Source organism: Salvelinus sp. IW2-2015, linkage group LG35 (assembly GCF_002910315.2).
Source record: "Salvelinus sp. IW2-2015 linkage group LG35, ASM291031v2, whole genome shotgun sequence".
Taxonomy (NCBI): domain Eukaryota; kingdom Metazoa; phylum Chordata; class Actinopteri; order Salmoniformes; family Salmonidae; genus Salvelinus; species Salvelinus sp. IW2-2015.
Window position 1 is genome coordinate 18,726,138 of NC_036874.1, and position 25,783 is coordinate 18,751,920.

The following is a 25,783-nucleotide window of genomic DNA, read 5'->3' on the forward strand; positions in this document are numbered from 1 at the left end:
ATCAAAAGGTGCATTTTCACTGCAAAGAGCAGGAACCAATGGCATTACCCTGTGCGTTTGGATTGGAATTCAATCAAATTTGCGTTGTGGAAATATAACATTGTTCTAGCTTAGTTTGATTTAAATCAAAACGTGCATTTTCACTGCAAAGAACAGGAACCTATGGCATTTTCCCACTGTTCTGGACTGATTTGAACAGGCTAAATGTACTATTGAAGCCTAGTTAATGTCCTGTCAGTTTTGCTCATACCTGCTTAAAATTGAGTGGTACATAAAAATAAAGTGTTTTATGGGTGATGGTGAAATAGTATATGAGGATGTTTTGCAAGGATTCCCTATGCATTGCAAAGAATATTGGAGAAGACAAAACGAGATTACGTAAAGTTGTCCAATCACCTGCTCCCAGTGAGAAAGACCACGACTGTAGCTGGATAGGTCAAATGATCCGGGCTGCAGAACAGATTTTCCATCTCATCCAGGATATCGTTGGACGTGGCGATAACCATTCCTCACCTCTGCCATGAGTGTGTGAAAAAACAAACTCCAGTTCCCTCATAGGAACGGGAGGGGAAAAAACTCACCGTAAAGAGCATCCTGCCTCTCCTTTTTATAGTAGCAAGTGGTGAATTGTGGGTAGCCACAAGCCAACATGATCTTCAACCACGTCAACTGCTGATTTTCACATAATTTCTTCAGGACTGTGTTGTTGATCTTTTATCATGGATCCCATGAATGGAAACCAACTATCTCAATTGTCTGGGCGGACTGGATTGCATCATAAAAAAAAACACAAAAAACCCCCCACTGCATATGACATTTCAAAACCATTAATGTTTTACATGGATACAGTATATTTGTTTGTGTTTAAAGGGGCAGTGCAGTCAAAAATCGATTTTCTTTTTTTGTATGATATTTCCACACTGAGGTTGAAAAAACACTCAAATTGTGAATTTATGATAATGCCCTTTTAGTGTAAGAGCTTTTTGAAAAAAAACTCCTGGAATGTCAGCCTTTTCAGTATGGAGTTTTTCCCCACAGCATGACAAAATCTGATCTGATTATTCTGAACAATGACCAGTTGCTGGTGTTGAACTTTTGTGACATTGTTTGAACAAAAAAAGTGATCACAGAGTGATAATTTGCGGTGATTTAAAAATACAATTACAAAGACTGCATGGGGGGCTTTAAGTAGTTGAAAGTGTACGTGCCCTGTACGCTTGTAACATGTTGCAGCCAGCCAACTCTAATTGCACCTCCCTTCTGCCCACTTCCCTTGCAGACTTGTCTACAGGAACTGAAGAGGCAGTTTCCAGGTAGCCAACGAGTGAAGCGATTAGCAGGCATGCGGCTGGAGGCTTTGGAAAAGTAAGCTTCAGAGTCTCTCACTGTAACATGACCGAAAGACTAAAGGGTAAATCCATTTGAGTTCAATCACTTTTTGACAGCATCCTTTTTGATTTGAACGAAACCTTCCATACATGCAGTTGAAGTCGGAAGTTTACATATACTTAGGTTGGAGTCATTAAACTAGTTTTTCAACCACTCAACAAATTTCTTGTTAACAAACTATAGCTTTGGCAAGTCGGTTAGGACATCTACTTTGTGCATGACACAAGTACATTTTCCAACAATTGATTACAGACTTTTTCACTTATAACTCACTGTATCATAATTCCAGTGGGTCAGAAGTCTACATACACTAAGTTGACTGTGCCTTTAAACAGTTTTAAAAATTCCAGAAAATGATGTCATGGCTTTAGAAGCTTCTGATAGGCTAATTGACATCATTTGAGTCAATTGGAGGTGTATCTGTGGATGTATTTCAAGGCCTACCTTCAAACTCTTTGCTTGACATCATGGGAAATCAAAATAAATCAGCCAAGACCTCAGAAAAAGAATTGTAGACCTCCACAAGTCTGGTTCATCCTTGGGAGCAATTTCCAAATACCTGAAGGTACCATGTTCATCTGTACAAACAATGGTACGCAAGTATAAACACCATGGGACCACGCAGCCGTTATACCGCTCAGGAAGGAGACGTGTTCTGTCTCCTAGAGATGAACGTACTTTGGTGTGAAAAGTGCAAATCAATCCCAGAACAACAGCGAAGGACCATGTGAGGATGCTGGAGGAAACAGGTGCAAAAGTATTTATATCCACAGTAAAACGAGTCCTATATCGACATAACCTGAAAGGCCGCTCAGCAAGGAAGAAGCCACTGCTCCAAAACCGCCATCAAAAAACCAGGCTACGGTTTGCAACTGCACATGGGGCAAAGATCGTACAGTTTGGAGAAATGTCCTCTGGTCTGATGAAACAAAAATAGAACTGTTTGGCCATAATGACCATCGTTATGTTTGGAGGAAAAAGGGGGAGACTTGCAAGCTGAAGAACACCATCCCAACCGTGAAGCACGGGGGTGGCAGCATCATGTTGTGGGGGTGCTTTGCTGCAGGAGGGYCTGGTGCACTTCACAAAATAGATGGCATCATGAGGAAGAACAATTATGTGGATATATTGAAGCAACATCTCAAGACATCAGTCAGGAAGTTAAAGCTTGGTCGCAAATGGGTCTTCCAAATGGACAATGACCCCAAGCATACTTCCAAAGTTGTGGCAAAATGGCTTAAGGACAACAAAGTCAAGGTATTGGAGTGGCCATCACAAAGCCCTGACCTCAATCCTATAGAAAATTTGTGGGCAGAACTGAAAAAGCGTGTGCGAGCAAGGAGGCCTACAAACCTGACTCAGTTACACCAGCTCTGTCAGGAGGAATGGGCCAAAATTCACCCTATTTATTGTGGTAAGCTTGTGGAAGGCTAACCGAAACGTTTGACCATGCTACCAAATACTAATTGAGTATGTAAACTTCTGACCCACTGGGAATGTGATGAAATAAATAAAAGCTGAAATAAATAATTATCTTTACTATTATTCTGACATTTCACATTCTTAAAATAAAGTGGTGATCCTAACTGACCTAAGACAGGGAATTTTTACTAGGATTAAATGTCAGGAATTGTGAAAAACTGAGTTTAAATGTATTTGGCTATGGTGTATGTAAACTTCCGACTTCAACTGTGTTTGCCCATTGCAGAAGTGCTCAGAAAGTGACTTTGGACATGAATGCCAAAACATTCAAGAGATAAAGGTGCTCGGTTGAATGCATTCAGTTGTGCAACTGACTAGGTATCCCCTTTCCCTTTCATTTCCCTTTCAAAGTTGACCCATTGAGACATCCATGTCTTCATCACTGGAAAAGAAAAACAGTTGAGATTTATAGAATTTAAAAGCTTACAACCAGGGTTGTCAAACTATTTTATAATGATACAAAAAAATTAAAAAAAACGCATCTCAATGCTAGAGGCATCACTACAGACACCCTGGTTCAAATCCAGGCTGTATCACAACCGGCCATGATTGGGAGTCCCGTAGGGCGACGCACAATTGGCCCAGCGTCGTCCGGGTTTTGCCGGTGTAGGCCGTCATTGTAAATAAGTATTTGTTCTGAACTGACTTGCCTAGTGAAATAAAGGTTAAATAAAAACCCTATTTTACATTATCTAAGGTTTTTGTGTTGTCACGCCATCAGTTGAGAGACAACATTCTCTTGAACACAGGTTGGTTGTCATGTTTTGGCTGATAAATGTACTAAAATGGGATTAACATTTCAACTTTCAAATGGTACCACAAAGATGGTTGGAGTTCCACACATCAGAGAATGTTGAGTTGAATTGGAATATGTTATTTTAAATTATACTGTCAATCCTCCATAAAAACCTATTGGAATCATAGAAGTGTAGATACTGTAATAGAAAAGGCATGAGATTCGCTGGTGGGTGGACCCGTGGTCATATTTGTGGCAGTAATTAGAAATAAAAATGTAAATTCATTTGACATTTCGATGATGTACTGGCTAAATTGCAGTAGTCTGAAGGGATTTGTCCATTATAAGAATTATATTGCTATGCTTGAAATAACACTAGGGCTGTCCCCTACAAAAAAAAAAGCGTTTTATTTATAAAAAAAAAAAATGTTAACGTGTATTTTTCCATATAGACACACCCTATAATAAAATCAACTATATGTACTGTGCTTGTCTGATGCTTTAACCCTTCACACTCGTACCCGTATACGGGTTTAAAATGGAAGATTTGGGCACTAATAAGCGCCTAAATTGGAACGTAGTGGCTGTACAGTAACATGCTAGAGCTCTGACTGACAGCCGTTCTGAATTTGAGCACCGCGCACGACAAGAAGTTGCCTCCCTCCCAGTAATTGGGCAACTTTTGCAAAATAATGTGTTGTGTGAGGGAGAGCAATGCTATAAATTAATTATAAAATAATTAAATTAAGATGAGACATTGAAGATTATAATAAATACCTCATTGATGTCATACAAGCTAGCCAAACACCCGTCAGTCCAAATGTGCACTTCACATTTCCAAATCTTAAAACTCATGTCATATACAATGTCAACATTTGTGATCACTATGTTTGATGTAGGGTTACAAGATGACATGGCTTGTTCTGAACAGAATGAGCCTATGTTTGTTGTGAAGAAAATTTTCAACTGCACACGGTATACCGTTTTACGGTATACCGAAACCTCTGTACTTTTTCGATATTATAACATGAAAAACGGTTAGGTACTAGAATTGTTGTTACTTTCGGTACTTCTGGCCTTCGCAGATTCTAACATTTACGCTCTGGAAGTTGCCGGTAATGGGCTACACGATAAGTCTTGTTTGAACTATATTTGAGAAAATGAAGAGTTATGTTGTTTAACATGCAAACCAGGATTGCGTACCGAAGATGGTTTCAGAACGGCAGAGAGCGACCGCTGTCCAATGCGGGAGAAAGCGCTCAGTGAAGATTCAGTTCATCACCTTGGAGAGCTCCACTGCAGCGGCCACTGACAAGCATATACAATCTGCCAACTAGAATCTGCAACTAGGAAAACAAAGTAGGCTAATTTACTGTTTTCAAGTGTTATGTCTTGTTCGTTGTCCAACTATGGTAAGCTGTTTGCAGGTTTTGCATTCCTCTTTTTTGGCGTCATCCTTAACTACAATGAAATGCTGCCGTACTGCAGACTTTTAAAAGATATTTTGTCTTAAGTAGGCCTAATAGAGCCCCACAATGGAGGTGTCATAATACCCATAAAACCTAGCGGTCAAATGGGGAAATGGTTTCCACCATTCATTTTTTCCATAGGAATTTTTTTTAACACTTAAAATAGGGGCTGTGTTTAGTGTAGGCTTTACCCTGGCGTGACGTTTTGATAACTATGTAAATCTCTCTCGGACAAGTTGACTTTTATCAATATATTCGGCTCTATTTCCACAAATAAAATGTATTGAACGCTTGAATTTATGTGTTTTTTAAGTTTTTTTGTTTTGTTTTACATATAGCCTACAGTAACATCAACTAATGAAAATTATTATTATAATAAAATAAAAAATCTGTTACCTATTCTGTTACCATTTTGTTTTTCAACAGGACAATGACCCAACACACCTCCAGGCTGTGTAAGGGCTATTTAACCAAGAAGGAGAGTGATGGAGTGCTGCGTCAGATGACCTGTCCTCCACAATCCTTTGACCTCAACCCAATTGAGATGTTTTGGGATGAGTTGGACCGCAGAGTGAAGGAAAAGCAGTCAACAAGTGCTCAGCATATGTGGGAATCCTTCAAGACTTTGGAAAATAATTCCAGGTGAAGCTGGTTGAGAGAATGCCAAGAGTGTGCCAAGCTGTCATGAAGGCAAAGGGTGGCTACTTTGAAAAATCAAAAATATAAAATATATTTAGGTTTGTTTAACAATAGGACAACAGTCTCGATAGAACTTCACCAATCTGGACTTTATGAGGAGAGTGGCCAGACGTAAGCCACTCCAGAGGAAAAAGCACAAGACTGCATGCCTGGACTTTGCAAAAAGGCACATGAGAGAGGATAAGGCAGCATCATGCTATGGGGATTCTTTTCAGTGGCAGGGACTGGGAGACTGGTAAGGGTAGAGGGAACAATTAAGGGAGCCAAATACAGGCAAATCCTTGATGAGAACCTGCTTTAGAGTGCAAACGACCTTAGACTGTGGCAAAGATTTATATTCCAACAGGACAATGGCCCTAAGCATACAGCCAAAGCAACGCTGGAATGGCTTCAGAACAAGAATGTGAAAGTCCTTAAGTGTCCCAGCCAAAGCCCAGACTTGAATCCCATTTGAAGATCTGTGGAAATACTTGAAGATTGCTGTTCACTGCCGCTCCCCATCTAACTTAACAGAACTTGAGAGAATCTGCAAGAAAGAATGGTAAAAAAAATCCAGATGTGCAAAGCTGATAGACATACCCAAGACGACTTAAAGCTGTAATCGCCGCTCAAAGGTGCTTCTACAAAGTATTGACTGTGATATTTCTGTATTTCATTTTCAGTCAATTTGCAAAAATGTCTAAAAACACGTTTTCACTTTGTCATTATGTGTTATTGTGTGTAGATGGGTGAGAAATCGATTTAATCCATGTTGAATTCACAACAAAACAACAAAATGTGGAATAAGTCAAGGAGTATGAATACTTTCTGAAGGCACTGGATGTCTTCGAGCAATGGTTCCCAACCTTTTTCACTTACTGAACCAACAATTGCATGTTTCTCTGGTCACAGTAACCCTGAATTACACCCCCCCCCCCATGTGCATTTTATCAGTAACCCTATGGTCTCATGGTTCTTCTCAAGTACCCCCTGTGGATAGGCCAATTACCCCCAGGGGTCCTAGTACCCCTGGTTGGGAACCACTGTCTTAGAGTGATTGACAGTGCCATCCCCTCGGCATCTGCAATGGATCAGTCCGCTGAGACAGGCACAGGTCAGACATGTGTCTCGTGTGCCATCAAAAAAGGTAAACAATTTACGACCGCATGACTAAAAATATCTCTGTCGACCAACAGCCTATAGACCAAACAATTGACCTGTCGACTAAATGGGGTCAGCCCTAAATGGCACTCACCCTGTATTCAAGAGCATGTTGTGTCTCAACCGATGGCGGGCACAACACAAAAACCTCAGATGTGAAATAGGGTCTAAGCTACAACATATGCGAATATGCAAGGAAATCTGAAGTTTGTGTTTTTAGACAATTGACGTTAAAGGTTTTATTTATTTTTATTATAAAACCTTTTTTTCAATAAATAATTAAAGTTTGACCACTTTTTGTAAGCTTTTAAATTCTCAAACTCAACCGTTGATCTTTTCCAGTGATGAAGACATGGATGTCGCATGGTATGGAAAATGGTTGCACTTTGAGCACCTTTATCTTCTGAATGTTTTGGCATTCAGGTCCAAAAAGTCACTTTCTGACCACTTTTTCCAAGGGCAAACGTATGGAAAGTTTAGTTTTAATCAAAAGGGATGCTGTCAAAAAGTGATTGAATTAAACAGAATTTACCCTATAGGCCCATGGTAAAGGGGGGTGGGGTTTACTGTAGATCCTAAGTGGTACGATGGTCTGTGTGTGTGTGTGTGTGTGTGGTGGGCTCTCTGTTTGTGTTGGAAACAACCATTCCACTGGCAAAAAGGGGGAGAAAAAATAAGTGAATGTTTCAGTGCTCGGCCCTTTTAGCCTGAGCGAGGGATTCCCCAGGAAGGAAGTGGTTTGCTCCCACTGCTATTCTGGGGGTCCCTTAATCTTCAGTTTTTTCAATTTTTTTCATTCTCTTGTGCTTTTCGTCTCCGAGGCGAGGCCTTGCCTGCCGGTAAACATTGACACGCCACCACAGTTTCAGCTTTGTTTCTTCTAAGCACGGTTTATTTTTAAATCTGCAAATGTGATTCATAAAAACAGAAAGGGTACAAGATAAACACAGTATTTTGGACTGGAACTGGAGTAAGGGTAATTCCATCTGTTTACCACCCCTGATCACCATGACTCGTTTATCGGTTATGTCAGAGTTGATGTGATAATTGAGAATGATTGCTCCTGCACTGTCAGATTAAATAAATGGCACACGCTGGCCTCTAATTGGCTTCAGGCGGAGGTACACTGGAATGACACAGCTTCAAACAACTAACCATCCCTCACCCCCGACACACACACACACACACACACCTGTCTCTTATACACATCTAGATGTGTATAAGAGACAGGTTGTAGGTTGTGGTGGGCAGAACAGGTTTTGATCATGGAGCCCCGGCTTTTTGGCCGCTAAACCGTTAGCATTGCAGTTCGCCTCTAATAAAAAAAACAAGTTCAAAATCATCCCTGCGGGCCCATGATTTGACATGACAAGTGAAGTGAACACGCCTCCCCACCTCCCTGTTGCCAGGAAATTTCTGCATGGTTTGATATTTACAGTTCATAACTCACTCATTTTAAACAGAATCGTATGGATTCCCCCTTTTGCCTCGTAACTTTAAAACACACATTGTGTTGAATATAACTCTGATCAGACTTGTATGTAATGGAAGGTAGCCTATTATTCTATACGGCTCAAAAGAAAGGCCTTTAAAAACGAAACTGAACAGATTGATTCGATTCACCTTTAAACAAATCAAAGGCTATAATTGTGTGTACACTCTTCAAATCAGTGTGCTTCCCTGCTCTTATGTACTGGTTTCTTAACTCATTGTTAAGTGGCGTAAGCCTCTCACAACGCAGGCTATTTGAGCAGCAACAGTAATGACTGTTCCTCTTTTAGATCACTGCTGATTTTGGCAAGGGTTCACGGTGTAACCATAGAGACCGGCTGCATTGTGTACAGAAACTTGATTGCCTTGAACTCTGTTTGATTTCCCCACCGCCTAATTTGTCTTGACTGGTGAGTCCTTTTTTTCCCTCTTCTCTTCTCTTCTGCCTTTTGAAGGTACGAGGATGCCAGCAAGCAGTATGATTCAATACTGCAAGACGATCCCACCAATACGGTAAGTGAGGAAAAACACACACTTATTCTTATTTTGTTACAGTTGTTGTCCAAACTTTTTGGACAGCTTTTGAATCTGCTGTAAAGTTTTGGTATTAGTGGTGCGAGTTTGCTTAGTTAAACTCCCCTTGGCCTTTTTGACCTCAACCACATTGCTGATCAGGCTCTCACCCACACAAATGACAAGTGTTTGAGGGAGGGGGGAGGTAGCTGGGTTCATGGTCTAAGGCAGAGTTGGACATGTTGGGTGGAACTAAGGCTAAACTAAATGCCTGCTCTTTGATGACGGTGATATATAGGTAGTTCTTAGACCCCTTCTGGGGTGAGCAGGACTGTGCTTCTGTATTACGTCCTCCATTACCGTCGTGAAAATGCTCATCAGTCCGAGTACGTTTTCATAATTTAGTGGTATTAAATTGGCGCCTGTGTATTTTCGTTAGTCATCATGTACATTATTTATCACACGCGCACAGCATACATAACCTTGTTTGAGGAGCGGAATAGCCAATCACCTGTAAAACGAGAGTAGCTCCTCAGAAAGCTGGTACTGGAGTGAAACCAGGGAGATCGTTCAAGTTTGACTTCTAAATTGGACGTCTATCCATATCTTTGGGGCAACAGTGAGCGCTATTACCATGTTGTTTTGGTTTTGCTAGGGTGTTGTGGACGGGGATGGGGGATGTGCTAATCCCAAGACTCTGGATTAGAAGGTTCTGTGTTCTATCCCAGTGGTGGACACAAAAAAAAAAAAAAAAAAAAAATGTATTTTTTATGGTTTCGTTTTAGCCCTTTCCCAAACTTTAACCCTTACCTGTTCCATTCGGGAATGAGTGCCTAAACATAATCCTTCTAAATTTGACATTTGAAGAAATGGAACAATACAGAACAGCAGGATCAACCCAAGGTGTCAAAAGCACTTTGAAATGTAACGTTTGGAGCAACTTCGAAATTTGGTGTTTGGAGAAACGTGGATAAACGTTTTATTCTGCACTGAGACTGCGAGAGCTTGAGTGAAACATGCTTTTGTAAGCCCACGGCTACGATTTTGATGGCTATGATTAAAAAGAGCTAATATTTTTGTTAATCTCAACAAATAATTAAAACGCGCCTCCCTTTCGTCATTTGAGTGCATAGGCTCTAGTCACCGGTAGACAGGTTCAGCGCATCACCCACCATTTTGCAATGTAAGCATGAGGCAGTATAATTGTTTGAAACCTGAACGATTTACTTCACTTCAAATAATGAGGCAAAGTAGCCTAGTCGCCAAAATCCATCCATAGAAACGTGGAAGCAATTATTTTGACTTCCTCGTGCCATTAAACAGCATTTCTCTCCTGTTCTATTGGTTTTCATAACTTTCTTTTGTTGTCCAGAAGCCAGACACCATCCTAGTTGTTGCTATTAGAGTCCCCCTCGTTCTATCTTTCGAACTGAGATTTACATCTGTCACATGTGGAACCGCTTGCGTTAGGTGTGCTGTTTAGAACGGGGTTTTCCGCAAATTGAATTTAGAAAATGCCGTTTTATTAGCTGCTTCATTACTGGAGTCCCATGTTTAATAATAGGCTATAGCCTTTTGACTGAAAGATGATAGGCTTGCTATTGTTGCATGGTTCTCTTAATGAAAAAGTTCAATTTCTTGTATGCATGCATAGTATTTTCTGTTAGTCACAATTTTACTGTTGGGGTCGGTTAGTCGACAGCAGAATTGATCGAAATGTGCATCCCTCCTTCAGGTGCAAAGCCCAGCGTTCATTTCTAAACAGTAGAAACAGATACAGGGAGCCGTTTGACTTTTACTCAAGTTCTTGTTATATTATATCTTAGGCCCATGCACAGTGCACTGTGAGATTTGTAGAGCATCTGGGCTCTGACAAGGCTGCTACTTTCCCACTATCTTGATCGCCACTTGCTGTATCAGTTCTATCCATATGTTGTCTTTTGTGTGTCATATGTATAACTGTCTATCTGCCAATTAGTCTGCATTATCATAGTGATGTAGCGAAACTGTTTTTCCCACAAAAACAATACCAACAAATGCAACGTTCTGGTTTACACAGCAGTTAAACTAAATGGGTATAGCCATTAGATATACACAATTGTTGCCTTAAGTTCCATACAGTCTTCTCTCAATTTATATTGAATTTCGGCTGAATGACTTGCAAGACCATGTCTATCCAGTGTTCTGCCAATCCCTGACCACCAACCCAAAACACATTGTACCTGCTGTTAATTGTTTCCATAAGGACATGTGGCCACGCAAGAAAATACATGTTTTAAAGGGTTTTCAAAAGAAACCATGACCTTATTTGTTTTGGCAGTCGTCCTGTAGACGTTCAACAAGCTTCTGCGTTGCCCCCGACACATGGACTTGCTTAGATATATTAAACATTTTCTCTTGGCTGGCAAAGTGTGAGAGACGAAGCATCAACATTTGTTCTTTGGACACCATGTGAGGATTCTGCACCTCACCGACTGTCTGTTTCAAACAAACGGAGGCCTTGCTGACAAAATCAATAAACTTGGGTATGCTCTGATGCAGTCACCTCCCCTTCTTTCTGGTGTGGAAGAATTGCCCGCTCGTCTCTATTGGTTCCCTGGAGTGTAACTGTCTGCTCCCCCTCGTTCAGAGCCCTTTTCACCTTCACTTTGTCATTTACAGTCATTCTTTATTTTTCTCTCTGTTTCTGTTGGACCAAACCAGTCACCGTTCTTCTATTAAAATGAGAGATCTATTTGTTTTACACAGGTTAGATCCACCATGTCCTATTTCAATTATAAGCACATTGAATACTCTGTCATGGAAGACAAGGCAGGTGGTGGGAAGGGGGAGCGCAAGTTAGTTTGTATAGGCCGTGATGCCTCCAGAGCAACTGATTTTGGTCGTGAAGTTGCCAGTGTAGGCACTTCCACAACCTCAGCAATAAATATACTGAACAAAAATATAAACGCGACATGTAAATTGTTGGTTTCACGAGCTGAAATAAAAGGTCCCAGAAATGTTCCATACGCACAAAAAGCTTATTTCTTTCCAATGTGTTGACATCCCTGTTAGTGAGCATTTCTCCTTTGCCTAGATAATACATCAACCTGACAGGTATGGCATATCAAGAATCTGATTAAACAGCATGATCATTACAATAAAAGGCCACTCTACAATGTGCAGTTTTGTCACACAACACAATGCCACATATGTCTCAAAATGTGACACAATGTGTCAATGATAACACATTTGTGTAGGAAATGAAGAAAATTATTAAAATTAGGTTTGGGATGTATCCAAATTGTCATACCTTTTTTATACCGACCTTGTGCCTTACAATCCGAAGGTTAGCCATGCTAATAACTACATGTAAAATCTCATAGAGAATAGTAACTAAATGCTAACGAGCACATTGCAAACATTTTATACAGTCTCTGACCTAAAATATACAAGTAAAGTATAGAAGTAACAAAAAAATGCTACTCACAGTTTGCTGCACGCACAAAACAAATATTACAAAGCAAGGCTCTTGATCCAGGAAGGGATTCTCTGCTGTTAACAGGCGAAGCTTGATTTTGGAAGAAGCTAACCACTTAGCTAGATACAGTGCCTTGCAAAAGTATTCATCCCCCTTGGCGTTTTTCCTATTTTGTTGCATTACAACCTGTAATTTAAAGGGATTTTTATTTGGATTTCATGTAATGGACATACACAAAATTGTCCAAATTGGTAAAGTAAAATGGAAAAAATAAAGTTTCAAAAAAGTCGGGGGAAAAATTCTAACCGAAAAGTGGTGCGTGCATATGCATTCACCCCCTTTGCTATGAAGCCCCTAAATGAGATCTGGTGCGACCAATTACCTTCAGAAGTCACATAATTAGATTGCACATAGGTGGACTTTTATTTAAGTGTCACATGATCTCAGTATATATACACCTGTTCTGAAAGCACCCTGAACCACCAAGCAAGGTGCATCACCAAGCAAGCGGCACCATGAAGACCAAGGAACTCTCCAATCAGGTCAGGGACAAAGTTGTGGAGAAATACAGATCAGTGTTGGGTTCAAAAAAAATATCAGGAACTTTGAATATCCCACGGAGCACCATTAAATCCATTTTTTAATTTTTTTATTGAAAGAATATGGCACCACAACAAACATGCCAAGAGAGGGCCGTCCACCAAAACTCACAGACCAGTCAAGGAGGGCATTAATCAGAGGCAACAAAGAGACCAAAGATAATCCTGAAGGAGCTACAAAGCTCCACAGCGGAGATGGGAGTATCTGTTCATAGGACCACTTTAAACCGTACACTCCACAGAGCTGGGCTTTACGGAAGAGTGGACAGGAAAAAAATATTACTTAAAGAAAAAAATAAGCAACCACGTTTGGTGTTTGCCAAAAGGCATGTGGGAGACTCCCCAAATATATGGAAGGTACTCTGGTAATATTGAGCTTTTTGGCCATCAAGGAAAACGCTATGTCTGGCGCAAACCCAACACCTCTCATTACCCCGAGAACACCATGTTTTTCATCGGCAGGGACTGGGAAAATGGTCAGAATGGAAAGAATGATGGATGGCGCTAAATACAGGGAAGTTCTTGAGGGAAACCTGTTTGTCTTCCAAAGATTTGAGACTGGGATGGAGGTTCACCTTCCAGCAGGACAATGACCCTAAGCATACTGCTAAAGCAACACTCGACTGGTTTAAGGGGAAACATTTAAATGTCTTGGAATGGTCTAGTCAAAGCCCAGACCTCAATCCAATTGAGAATCTGTGGTATGACTTATAGATTGCTGTACACCAGCGGAACCCATCCAACTTGAAGGAGCTGGAGCAGTTTTGCCTTGAAGATTGGGCAAAAATCCCAGTGGCTAGATGTGCCAAGCTTATAGAGACATACCCCAAGAGACTTGCAGCTGTAATTGCTACAAAAGGTGGCTCTACAAAGTATTGACTTTGGGGAGTGCATAGTAATGCACGCTCAATTTTCTGTTTTTTTGTCTTATTTCTTGTTTGTTTCACCCCCAAAAATATTTTGCATCTTCAAAGTGGTAGTAGGCATGTTGTGTAAATCAAATGATACAAACCCCTCCCCAAAATACAGGTTGTAAGCAACAAAATAGGAAAAATGCCAAGGGTGTGAATGCTTTCGCAGGCCACTGTAGCTAGCTAGCTACTAAATTAAAAAACCACATGCACAACTGCAGAGCATTTAGCACATTCTAGGCAGTTAACTTAATAATTATAAGATATCTAGCAGGCAAACATTTAGTTGTGAATTCCTGTAACTAGATCACCTGGTGCGTGCTGCACAACGGTGAGTGACTCACAAGGCTCCGGTCTCTCGTTGTCTGCTTGTAAACAAACACCACGTGACTGGGGACTACCGGTAAGCTCCGTAATGAAAAATGATGTTGCAGGTGAAATGAAGAACGCAATCTTTTTTTCTTTTTCTAACATATTACACAAGTTGACTGCAGGTATTTACTTAAAAAGTACCTGCAAATATTCAAATGTATAAAAAATAAAATAAAAAGTCAAATAAATGGTTTTGCCGGTATTGAAAAAACATCCCGTGGCCATTTCCAAATACCCTGGTATACCGTCAAAAATGTTTCCCTAAACTGAACTTGGAAAGGCAGAGTGTAAAATCAGCCTTCGCAAAGGATAATGTTTTAGGTAGACTTCGCTGAAAGTCTACCGGGTTCTGAATTATCAAAGGCTTTCTAGAAGCTTTACTTATGACACATAATAGTTCACTTAATGGGTAAACTGGTTCAAATATCCATTGCCCTAATCATTCTTTGGGTTGTGAGATCTTCTCCAATGGGAAATGGGAGGTGCCTCTTGGGAATAGTACCCTTGTGGGAATGGTGGGTACTAGTACTCGCTAGCCAATCAGAGCACCACCCAGGCGATGTCCTGGGGATGTGATCGGTCCGTTTCCTGATCTCCAAAGGCTGGGTGGTTGTCATCCGTAACACCAGCGCCCTTTCGGTTAAACCTGAGGGCGGGAATGGAAACAGGTCCTCACTGAACCCTGGTGTCTTCCAGACCAGCTTTTTCCCACCAACCCTTCCTGGCTGGTGAGGGTGTGGTGTGGACGGGGGCTGACATCATTTAGGTCACCTGTCTTTGAATGAAGGATCTCCACTGCTCCCAGTCCAGCATGTTCTCTAACATGTTCTGTATGATGAGGGAGGGGATGGAGCTCAAAGAAATGGCGGAAAATTGGCGACCACAGCAAGGACTTGTGAGGCATCCCAGCATGCCGAGCTGGAGATTGGAAACTGAGCTGTTGTAATTACAGGCTGTGGAATAGATGTGGTACCCATTAACCAAAATTGTTGAATCAACAGAAATTGCTCAAGGTTTCTCTGCCATGGCGGTGTCCAAAGAATGTGTCGAACTCTTAGCCCTTCCATAGTTTTATTGTGTTCCAATACCTACAGCAATGATCTGGAGAATTTCTCGTCTGCTTGCGTAAATGCATTTTTGTGCTTCTCTCATCTTTTTTTCTTTAAGAACTTTGGCTAAAAAGCTAGAGCCTCGCCTAGTGTCTGTCTACCACATTTTCATACAAAAGGTAACTTCATGAATTATTCATTCAGAGTCCAAATGACACTGGATGATTCATCTGTTAAATGGAATTCCGACCCTCATTTTATCGTTATTGTTGTGTAGGAACACAGCTCGTATTTATTGAGAAAGTAATTGAGGTCACCGAGAATCCCTTACTGAGGCTGAACGGGAATTGTATGCAATTAGAGTGTAGGACAAGATCATTTTTACAGAGGTCAAGATGCACTCAGATGTCTACTGAGCTGAAACCAGATCCTGTTGAAATTGAAAATATTGGCTCTTTGCAACCATATGATTTAGGCACTATTTAGACAATGCTTCTGTATTTGATTTCTGGATGCCTTGGTATACTTTGATTCCAAGTAATACAAGTAAAACTCTTAGGCATTTGAAACATCTGTGTAACAGTTTTTTATTATTTTTATTACTGTAAACAAATGTTTGACTCTGAATGTTTCAGTGTTGCTTCTAATGCATTAATACCTTCATCTACTAGCTATTTCACAACAGCGGCACATAGCGTCGTTCATGGTCCCTCCCTTTTTCTCTGTATTCGTCTCTCCATCTCCCTCCATTCTCGACCCCTCCATCTGTCCCTCCATGTATGTTATTTAACATTATTATAACAGGCTATCTTAGGTGTCCAGCGTTGTCCTCGCAGTCAGAGCCTGGGTTGTGGTGAGTCCTTCTCAGTTTAGAGCCGGGGGTGATTTTAAAAAAAATCCAGTGCTCTGAGTGCTCCTCGAGAACCSTAATTAAAAAAGAATCATGACAACGGTGGGATTATCCCTGCTGCCAGGTTCGTCTGGATCATTAGTTTGGAGAGGGGGAGAGAGCGAGAGGAGGAGCGGTTTGGAAGAGCTCCGCATTTTAATAAAGATCTGTGTGACTCCCTTCGGGGTGTGACTCCTTCGGGGCTACCAACTTCCATATGTTCCGAGTGAGCCCCAAGTGGTTCTTTATCAGGAAAGAAGGACTGGGAGAGAAGAGAGGAAGGGGGAAAGGGAGGAGTGTGGGGTAGGCCTACAATTGCAAGAATCACACTGAAAGTTGGTGTTCTGACAGATTTTTGGTATCGGGACGGGGCGAAATACACATGTTAGCAATTTTGTTAGAAGTGAGTAAAAATTCCTTAATCTCACATAGCATCAAGCCCCAGTAGAATATGGTCCATGTAGAATAGTTTGATATTTTGAGGAGATATGTGTTTTATGGGTAGAGGGGGGAGAGAGGAGGAAGTTGGTGCTCTATAAATGCATCCTTTTGAATAATATTTTCTTGACAATGCTTGTGTTTAATTGTGTGAGGACCACTCTCAAACAGCAATTCACATGGTATGTGTTTATTTTAGAACAAATGCAAACGGTAATACAGGTCAACAATAATCTAGATATTTATTTAAAAAAATTGCTGACTTTACATTAGTGTCTGGGTGTGTTGTGTAAGTAAGCACCATAGCCAGGCTGTAGTGCTGGTCCCTGTTTCAGGGTGATGGATAAGTGGATTTATTGTGACGGCGGTGTCAGTGGATTCCCAGATTTATGGCGGCTCAGACGTGACTCATGCACAGCCCTCAATGGCTTTGGTTATGAGTGTGGGAGAAAGGAAGCCCCACTCAATCAAATGCCAGTCCATAAATAAAATGGGCCGTGGCAGGCAGGGCAGCATCATTCTAATGGCAACAGCAGCCCGCTGTTAGGTACACATACACCCTCCAAAACGCTGCCTGGAAAAGTCCGAGGAGCAGGCGTAATACTTTCTGATTCAGATTGATGAGAATCTAATCCACTTTAAGGTCACTTCAACATCAAAATGAAAGAGGAGGCTGATGTAAGTTAGCGTGGCTTCACAAGCTCATTCTGAATGCGCTGGCCGTTGGGCTTTGGGGTAAAGGCGCTGTTTTCCCCACTTAGACGGGGATGACTCGCCACTTTATCTCAGACACTACGCTCGCACACGCCGACTCAAACATCGACTCATGATTTGTGTTCTTCTTTCCACAGATATGGCCTAGCTAACCATTACCTCTTATGAGATGCTGGCACATCAATTTAAAGTTGCCCCGTAACAATATCAATAATAATAAGTAGCGAGGCTTCTCACCGCTGTGGAAGAACTGTAACAGAAAAGTGCTCAGTAAGGCTGGTTCATGCAGTCAATATCTCTCCTAAATGAAGATATCTCTTAACTGAAATGATTTGGTACTGAACATCACCACTTCACATCAACACTGTTGGCTGATGATTCCGTAGAGAAAATGTAAAATCCCGATTCCCACCACTCCAGTCCTCCCCTCCATAGACTTGGCGTTCTGTGAACTGATGGCTCGGCCAGGAGCAGAGAGGGGGGTAGCTTTGACCAACATCCCATACCCCACCCCCCCAACTTCCACCTGAGCACAGTTCCAAGACTACCGAACTCATTTAACACATACCCTCCTCCCTACTCTCTCTCCTCTCCCTTTTATTTGTGTAAGCTCTGAGGAGACCCCCCTCTCCTCGGTCAAACACTTGAGGAGCTAAGACCTTACTAATCCTCTGTTGACGCCGATCTCCACAGGCGGCGAGGAAGAGGAAGATCTCGATTCTGAAGGCCCAGGGGAAGAGCGCCGAGGCCATCCGCGAGCTCAACGAGTATCTGGAGCAGTGAGTAGTGTTTTACAAGGGGATTTGGACGATCTCCTCACACGCACCTCCCCTGGCCTTTTTAATTAAAAGGGGTTTTGCATTCGATTTGATCCGGGCTGGGCCACAACCTGTCCACGAGACCCCCTCAACTCGACTCCATCTTGGGAGCTCTGCCTCTCTGTCCTGTCCGTCTCTGTTAGCCTAGTTATATAATGCCACGATTTCTGATTTGATTTGAAACGTGGAGATTTCAGCGATTGTACTATATATTAGAGAGGTTATTGTTGATGATCCTCTCGCTAATAAGGGTTCTAAACAGCATGGTGTGATGGTGCTGAACTGCATCCTCAACGGGAGACTTCCTAAATGTCTCACTGTTTTACAGGTTCGTCGGGGACCAGGAAGCGTGGCACGAGCTGTCGGAACTCTACATCAACGAGCACGAGTAATCATCGCATTTCTTTATCACATTAGTTTACCCCGTCATCGACATCATCACTTGTGACGTTTTCGACTGACTTATTATTCCAGTGGTGAGAAAAAAAACGGTGTGACCGTTCCAGGTTTGAGTGTTGTGGGTCATTCTCGACTCTAGTGCTTTGCCAGCACTCCCTGGTGTCAAGACCTGGAGACAGCACCTTATCATACCTGTCAGCTTTTAACAGACTCAGGGGGGCGGGACGGACTGGGGAGTGTCTGTAAGCAGTAACTCCTCTCTCCCAGTCTGACGGCTTGATCCCAGAGGGGGATGTATTAGGATGGGCACAATGGAGAGGGGCGTTGAAATGCCGAACTCAGCCAGGGGTCCGCATTGAGCCCCTGTCTATGTTTGTCACATGGAGAGGAGGGTAATAGGATTTTGACCCTAAGCCCCCCGGTCATACATATGGGGGTAAGACAACCCCTTACTGATATCTCTGTTGCCAGGGGTAATTGTCAGCCTCTCAAGACAAGAGCATTGTAAGAAATGTTTTTGTTTGGTTTTGTCACTTTTTATCCCTCCTTAATTGTCTTGGGGGCTTAGGAGTCAGGGAAGCAGACGTCTTTCACGGAGGTGTGTTTGTGTGTATAGGCGCTCTGGTGTGTGTGTGTGTGTGTGTGTGTGTGTGTGTGTGGTGTGTGTGTGTGTGTGTGTGTGAGCAGCACACTGGGTCTGCGGTCACCCTGGCAAGAGGGCAGTGTCTGCAGGAATGTTTAGCGCAGTGAGAGGGCTGCTTATTGGATATTTCATGTATTTGTCCTGAGGGGCTTTATTGCTGTAATAGAGGGAGGAAATCCAGGGGTGAGCGGATTATCTCCCAGCTTAGCCAAACTTTTGTAATATCACCCCATTCACTTCCCGAGCCCCTTATCTACAGGCGTGTCCATTTCTTTTCTCTCTTTTCTTTATTTTTGGGTTACAAACGCCCTTTTTTCCCTCACCCTCTTCCGGACAGCATGGCATTATCGCCTCTCTTTTCCACAGAGCGAGAGGGAGGGAGAGTGGCTGCAGAGAGATTCCCAGGAGAAGTTGGTGGCACTTTGTTTCCAGAGCCAGAAAAAAACAGGCTGATGAGGAAGAGAAATGAACTGCTCCGCCCTCACTGTGTAGCGCCCCGCAAGCTAAAAATATACAAATCACCCACGGCCTGCCATTGTTACATGTCTACAGGCGTCAGTGTTCAAACATTACGACAGTAATTAATAGCCTAACACAGTGGAAACTTTAAAAAAAATATATATATACAAACAAACAAAATCCTCATACCGCTGAGTGATATTCGGACGTTATTGAGATTGCGCCTTTTTGTTATTGTGGCGTTGAACCGCTGAGATGCTTCAACTCATTGGGAATCATCTGAGCTTGTAGTGCTGTTGAATTAGGCTTTATTTCACGACTGTCTATCGGTTCAGATTGGCCTGGTCATCCGATGGAGCATGATGACTTTCTGTGGTCAGCTTGCACAGTCTAATGGGGGAATCTTGATCCGTTTGCCCAGTCTAGTTGGGGGAAAAAGCTTTGGGGTGGAACTCAGTCAAACTGTGGTTTCACAATTGGTAGCACCAAAAACCAACCATTGTCTGGTTTGGTGTTCAAAGCAAATGTGTGAGTCATCCTAACAGTGCCACCACCACGAGGTAGCAGCGTGGTCTCTGAACCCAGGTTTAGGGAGTTGGAGCTGAGTGGTGGTGATGATGGTCGGAGGGTGGAGATTGGAGGGTGCGGTACTGCAGTCAGCCAGGGCTCTGCCTGGTGATGGAGGCTGCCTCTCCTCTCTCCGCTGCAGGCCGGGGCCACTTCAGGAGCACATCTGAAAGTCTTTATGGGGAGGAAGTGGTAATTGTAAGCAGCCCCCCCAACCTTCCGAATACCCCGATCTCTCTCTCTCTCTCTCTTCTCTCTCCCCCCCATTCTCTCTCATTCGAACTCGCCCCTCGCTCTCCCCCACCACTCTAATGCTGCTGCTCTCCTTCTTTTGAAGTCCTTTAAACAGACTCTAAATGGGCCGATCGTCTCTTCATGTCGTGCGAGGCAGCATTTGGTCCTGTCTGTTCCCGCCAAACACCCAGCTTGCGTCAGAGCGTTTTTTTTCTCCCCCCCCCCCCCCCCCCGACCCTTTCTCCCTCTGTGGCAGTGAAATGGCTACAGATTAGCATCCTTATCTTGTGTCATTTATGATCCCCCCAGCCACCACAAGCACCATTTTTGGTTTTTCTGCACATTTCCAAGCGCTGGTACAGCATATGCTGGATCACGTACAGTCTCTCTACACTAGAAGTGAATGCTGGGTTTTGTGTTTTGGTCCAATTTTAGTTAAATGGCCCTGTTTTAGTCTTCTGAGTTCATGTAGTCTTTCAAGGCGTGGAATTGAGTGTGTGTGGACTGTGTATTCTGACTGTGTGTGTTGGAGAGATAACTTGCCTTCCTTGGACGGGTCCCCTGAGGGGAACTGTGTGTTCGATGTGGAATGGCTGCAGATTAGCGTGAGGTCAACCAGCTCAGCAGTCTGCTGAGAAGTGATCTCATCTGAAGTAGGGCACAGTGTGCCAGTTCCTACTGTACGCTGACCTCAGGAAGGTATTTAACTACACATTACAGAGTGAAAAAACACATGCGCTCGAACAGACAGATTGATCCTGTGTGTCTGGAGTGCCCCGCTCCTCTCCTTTTCAATGTTCCACTTTCCAAAACTGAAGAGTTTCGCCAATATAGACATAACCACGTAGGCCACCAGATCTCCTTAGTCTGCAAATAAACTTAGTTTGTTGGATGCATCTTCCTAGATCCAAACTTGCCAAATATGTACAGTAAACCAATCGGCAATAGAACTTTCTGAGGACAAATGTACACTCCGGATTGGAATGGGTAGACTACGTCACAGATGAACGGGAGCATTTCCCTTTGCTATTTTCAAGCTGGAAGATGAAATGTCCCATCGCTCTTAGTCACAACTATTCATTGTTCCCTTGTTTCCACAGCTATGGAAAAGCAGCTTTCTGTCTGGAGGAGCTGATGATGACCAACCCTCACAATCACTTGTACTGTGAGCAGTACGCTGAGGTAGGTATGACTTCTGCATGTCCATCATCAAGCGGCCTAACTATGGAATAATGTTTCACCCAGCCCTCTACGTGAATGCTCTCTCTCACATGGAGGAGCCGGCCGCTGGCACTTAACGTCAACGGGAATACACGCTCATGAATGTCGAGATGTTTACACGGCTTGTCATGTCGTGCTTATTCAGATGCCATATAGGCATTGCGTAAGCCCCCCCCCCCCCGGTTGACACGCCTCATGCCCATATTTGAATGCCTTGTCTCACAGGTGAAGTACACCCAAGGGGGGCTGGAAAACCTGGAGCTGTCCAGAAAGTATTTTGCCCAGGCTCTGAAGCTGAACAACAGGAACATGAGGGCCTTGTTCGGTCTGTATATGGTGAGTTCGCACATCTAACCGTCGCATGATGAGAGGAGCGAGGGAGGGGGTGAAAGAGCAACAACTCATCCCTTTTTCTCCTGTGGTTTGTCAAAATGTGCAGGCCTCCTACTGCCTTTGTGTAGCGACCACAGAGCCTCGCTTTCAGATGGGTCAGGTCAATCCTGACTCGGTGGGTAAACCCCCCGGCTTGGTAAAGTCTGCCCCTTCAAGCGCTCTATTTTGGTCATTTCACCCCTCTAGGCTTTCGTACGGGACCTTTTTCATGTTGAGGACCAAAATGACAAAAATAAATAAAGAGCAGTGGCAGTACGAAAAGGGGAAAGAGAGGGCCACTGCCTCCTCCCCGCGTTCTGTCAGTCGCAGGCAGCCCCCCAGCCCCGGCCCAGGTTAACGTTTTTATTTAGCCTGCGCCAAATGCCCCCCTTTCATCTGCATATTTATTTCAACAGAAAGTTGTCCGTTAGCACCAATGCGTCATATGTAAGTGAGTCCTGACATAAGAACACAAACGGAGAGTGCAGGAATAAGGGGGGGTGGATGGCCCGAGCAGAGAGAAGCAGCGACACAGTCCTTCCAGTGTTTTCTCCCTACTGCCACAGGGGTTCAAGCAGTCAAAACATCTCACACCCGGAAAGGGGCACAACCACTGGATCCGTTCATGGTCTTTTGAAGAGATATCTTCTCTTTTATAGACTAACCGTTATGTTTCTAAAAGTAGTCCATGGGGTTAAAATTAGCTCATGTTATTTCAACAAATTCAAACCGTCAATGACTGTCTCTCCTGGCCCGTAGACTACTTTCAGGGTAAATGGAAAAAGAGGTAAGTCTAAGGTCTTCAAGGTGCTAGCTAGCTGCAGAACATGAATAAAAAAGCAGCATCAATTCAAGAATTTCAGATCCCTTATCCTCCAAAGTTACTGTTGTTAAGAGCACGTAAACGGAACGTAATTATCTTTGTATGCACTTTTCTCTCGACACATTGATAAGAGCGTTTGGTAAGCGCTAGGTAAATGAGTAAGCCATTTGGATGAGGGGATTGTAGATATAAATGACAATTGTTCTAGATCTATTTCACCATGCCACTGTCAGTTATACCCACATACATTTATGACGGTCACTTTAGTGTTCCTCTCCTTACATTTTGCATCATTCCATTACATAGTTAGTTCCTCGGTCACGTTCGTGTGGTTGTTCCTGAGGATCGCTAGCAATAGTGGATCATATCGGGGCTAACGTATTACAAGTTGCGCAATCATTTGGGACATGTAGCCTATTGGAACCATTATGAGCTGTAGACCATACATACAGTACATGTAGCGGGTTAAACCTGGAGACTGGCACACTGTTCACGACATCTGGCCCGTTCTCATCCCAGTTCCATGATTAGTGAGGATTATTAGGGTGGACTTATTGACTACTGTTCAGCCACTACTGTACACTTTTCTCACCTTCCAATATTTTATGGATTGAACAATTTGAATATGTCAGCCTTCAGGATGAATCGAACCACTGTATTTTTGATTCACCAATATAGTTTGTGCGTATAGGCTCTCCAAACCTGTTTTTTTTATTTTTTTTATTCATAAATACTTTCCTAATCGTAAATAATATAGAAGATCTGAATATTTTTTTAAATCTAGCAATTGGTGTTCAAAATTAGACAAATAGGCGTGTATTTAGGTCTACAAGGCTTTCTTTCGTTGATCCCTAATATTCTGAACCGTTCTTTCCATATATTTGAGTGAGTCTGTCGAGAAAATTCAGATTAAAGGTACGCCAAATTAAAAGGGATGGCTTTAGATAAATGCACTGAAAACCCTATTGAATGAAAATTCCAWGAGAAAATCTGTTGGCCAGCAAGTGGGAGGGTTTTCAGTGGTTTGAATTAAATTTGTTCAGCCCGTTACGCACCTGCATAAGGTAAGTCTGAATATCAACTACTGAGAAGTGCATAGGAAAGGCGTACATAGTTTTACATAGAGGACTTTATGTTCCTCTGTCAAATCATCCACTGCCACTTGTATTTTGGCCTAACGCTGGTTTCGGGTTTAAATTTGGTCGTAAAAAAGTTAGTGTGCACGAGGTCCAAAGCTGAAATCGTTGACAAGTGCAAGTTCGTTCCTGAACTTTCTGACCATTTCATCTGATTCTGGGAGACTGTGAAGCTTCATGAACACCACCGTAGGGCAGCGAAGAGCTATTTGATCGGTTCAGCTTAGTCGCTCAGAGCACCTGGTACAGCTGAGTCGTTGGTAGCCGTGATCACTGTGAGGTTCAATCAATCAATCAATCAAATGTATTTATAAAGCCCTTCTTACATCAGACGATGTCACAAAGTGCTGTACAGAAACCCAGCCTAAAACCCCAAACAGCAAGCAACGCAGAAGCACTAACACTAGCTAGTGTTGGTCAGTGCTCTGTCACCGCACTAGCGGGGATCCTCACGGAGGACGACATAATTCTGGGGTAGAGCTGACATCATAAGCTGGAGGTTATGAAGAAGAAATCCAGAAGCAAAATCGTTTTAAATCAAAAAAAAATAGGGGGGGGCAAAGTTGATTGGGGTGTAGTTAAAGTTTCAGCATGTCCATGGGGAAGCCTTTGAAGTGCTGCCCGTTTAAGCCTAGTGGGGGTTGCACTTCGGAGACGATGGCAGTAGCATGGGAAAGACATGGGTTTTGTGGTTCTGAGGGGAGCTGGGGCGGGCAGAGAGCATGATTCACATCGCGCTTCGCTCGCCACAGCACCGCGGGTTCTGAAGACACACTGAAGACATGCCGGGGGCCCTGTCATCACCGGCTATCTATGGTGTTGGAGAAATTAGGGCCCGTTAAGTGACACTGCACTCGGGGAGCTGGGGCATTAAATAAAGCACTCACTTTTTCCTCTCCCGTAAAAGTTTTCTTTGTGTCGTCGGGCCAATTTTTTTCTCGTCCTGCCCACGGTGGAGTTGGTTGCACATTCATCTCATTTATGCTTTTATTGCTGTTTTGATATGACGACACCTTTCTTTCCTCTCCTCTTTCCGCTCTCCCCTTGCTTTCCACTCCCTTCTTCTTCCCCTGTGTAGTCGGCAAGCCACATTGCTGCCAGCCCCAAAGTGAACGCCACGGTGAAAAAGGCAAATGTGAAGTATGCTGCTTGGGCCACCAATCAAATCAACCGAGCCTATCAGGTGAGTCACTCCAGGTGTCTACTTTTAATTCTGAAAGCTACACTATTTACAATTCAGTTATTTAGCAGATGCTCTTATTCAGAGCGATTTACAGTAGAGTGCAGATATTTTCCTACTTTCTTTCGTACTGGTTCCCCGTGGTAATCGAACCCACAACTCTGGTGTTGCGAGCGCCATGCAATAGCGACTGAGCCACATGGGACCTTTCCCACTTAACTGTTCCTATACTGTTCCTATACAACAAGGGTCGTCATTCCTGGTTTAACAACGGGTTGAAACTGAGTGACAAACATGGTTGTTGTGGATGTTGTTTCAAAGCCAAACTCAACGAAATGGACAGCGCTTTCTAAGGTGATGATTATTTCGAAGCATTAAGAGGTTGTGTGTAGAACACCCATACATATATTACAGCTTATGCGTAAACATTTGCCGACGTATGAGCCCAAGCCCAAAAAAGAAACCTGAATTAAAATAATGATTGTGCCGTTATACAATACATAGCCTAATAGCCAACCGCATATTACGCAAGGCAGAATAAAAAAAGCATAGGATTGAATGTCTTTTGTACATAATTTTT

At 42.9% G+C, this 25,783-nt stretch overlaps 1 protein-coding gene across 2 annotated transcripts in view; it reads left to right on the forward strand.

The window, feature by feature from the left end:
• The window catches only part of LOC111958858 (ER membrane protein complex subunit 2), a 56,194-nt gene that overhangs the window by 20,210 nt on the left and 10,201 nt on the right, over positions 1-25,783 (forward strand). The window contains exons 4-11 of one of the 2 annotated variants that reach the window (XM_070437439.1): positions 1,280-1,365; positions 5,503-5,709; positions 8,862-8,919; positions 18,045-18,130; positions 18,498-18,557; positions 21,572-21,653; positions 21,918-22,028; positions 25,102-25,206. In XM_070437439.1, coding sequence (XP_070293540.1) covers positions 1,280-1,365; positions 5,503-5,709; positions 8,862-8,919; positions 18,045-18,130; positions 18,498-18,557; positions 21,572-21,653; positions 21,918-22,028; positions 25,102-25,206 — 795 coding nt within the window. The remainder of the gene's footprint in view (positions 1-1,279; positions 1,366-5,502; positions 5,710-8,861; positions 8,920-18,044; positions 18,131-18,497; positions 18,558-21,571; positions 21,654-21,917; positions 22,029-25,101; positions 25,207-25,783) is intronic. The other variant, XM_023980165.2, reaches the window with a different exon arrangement.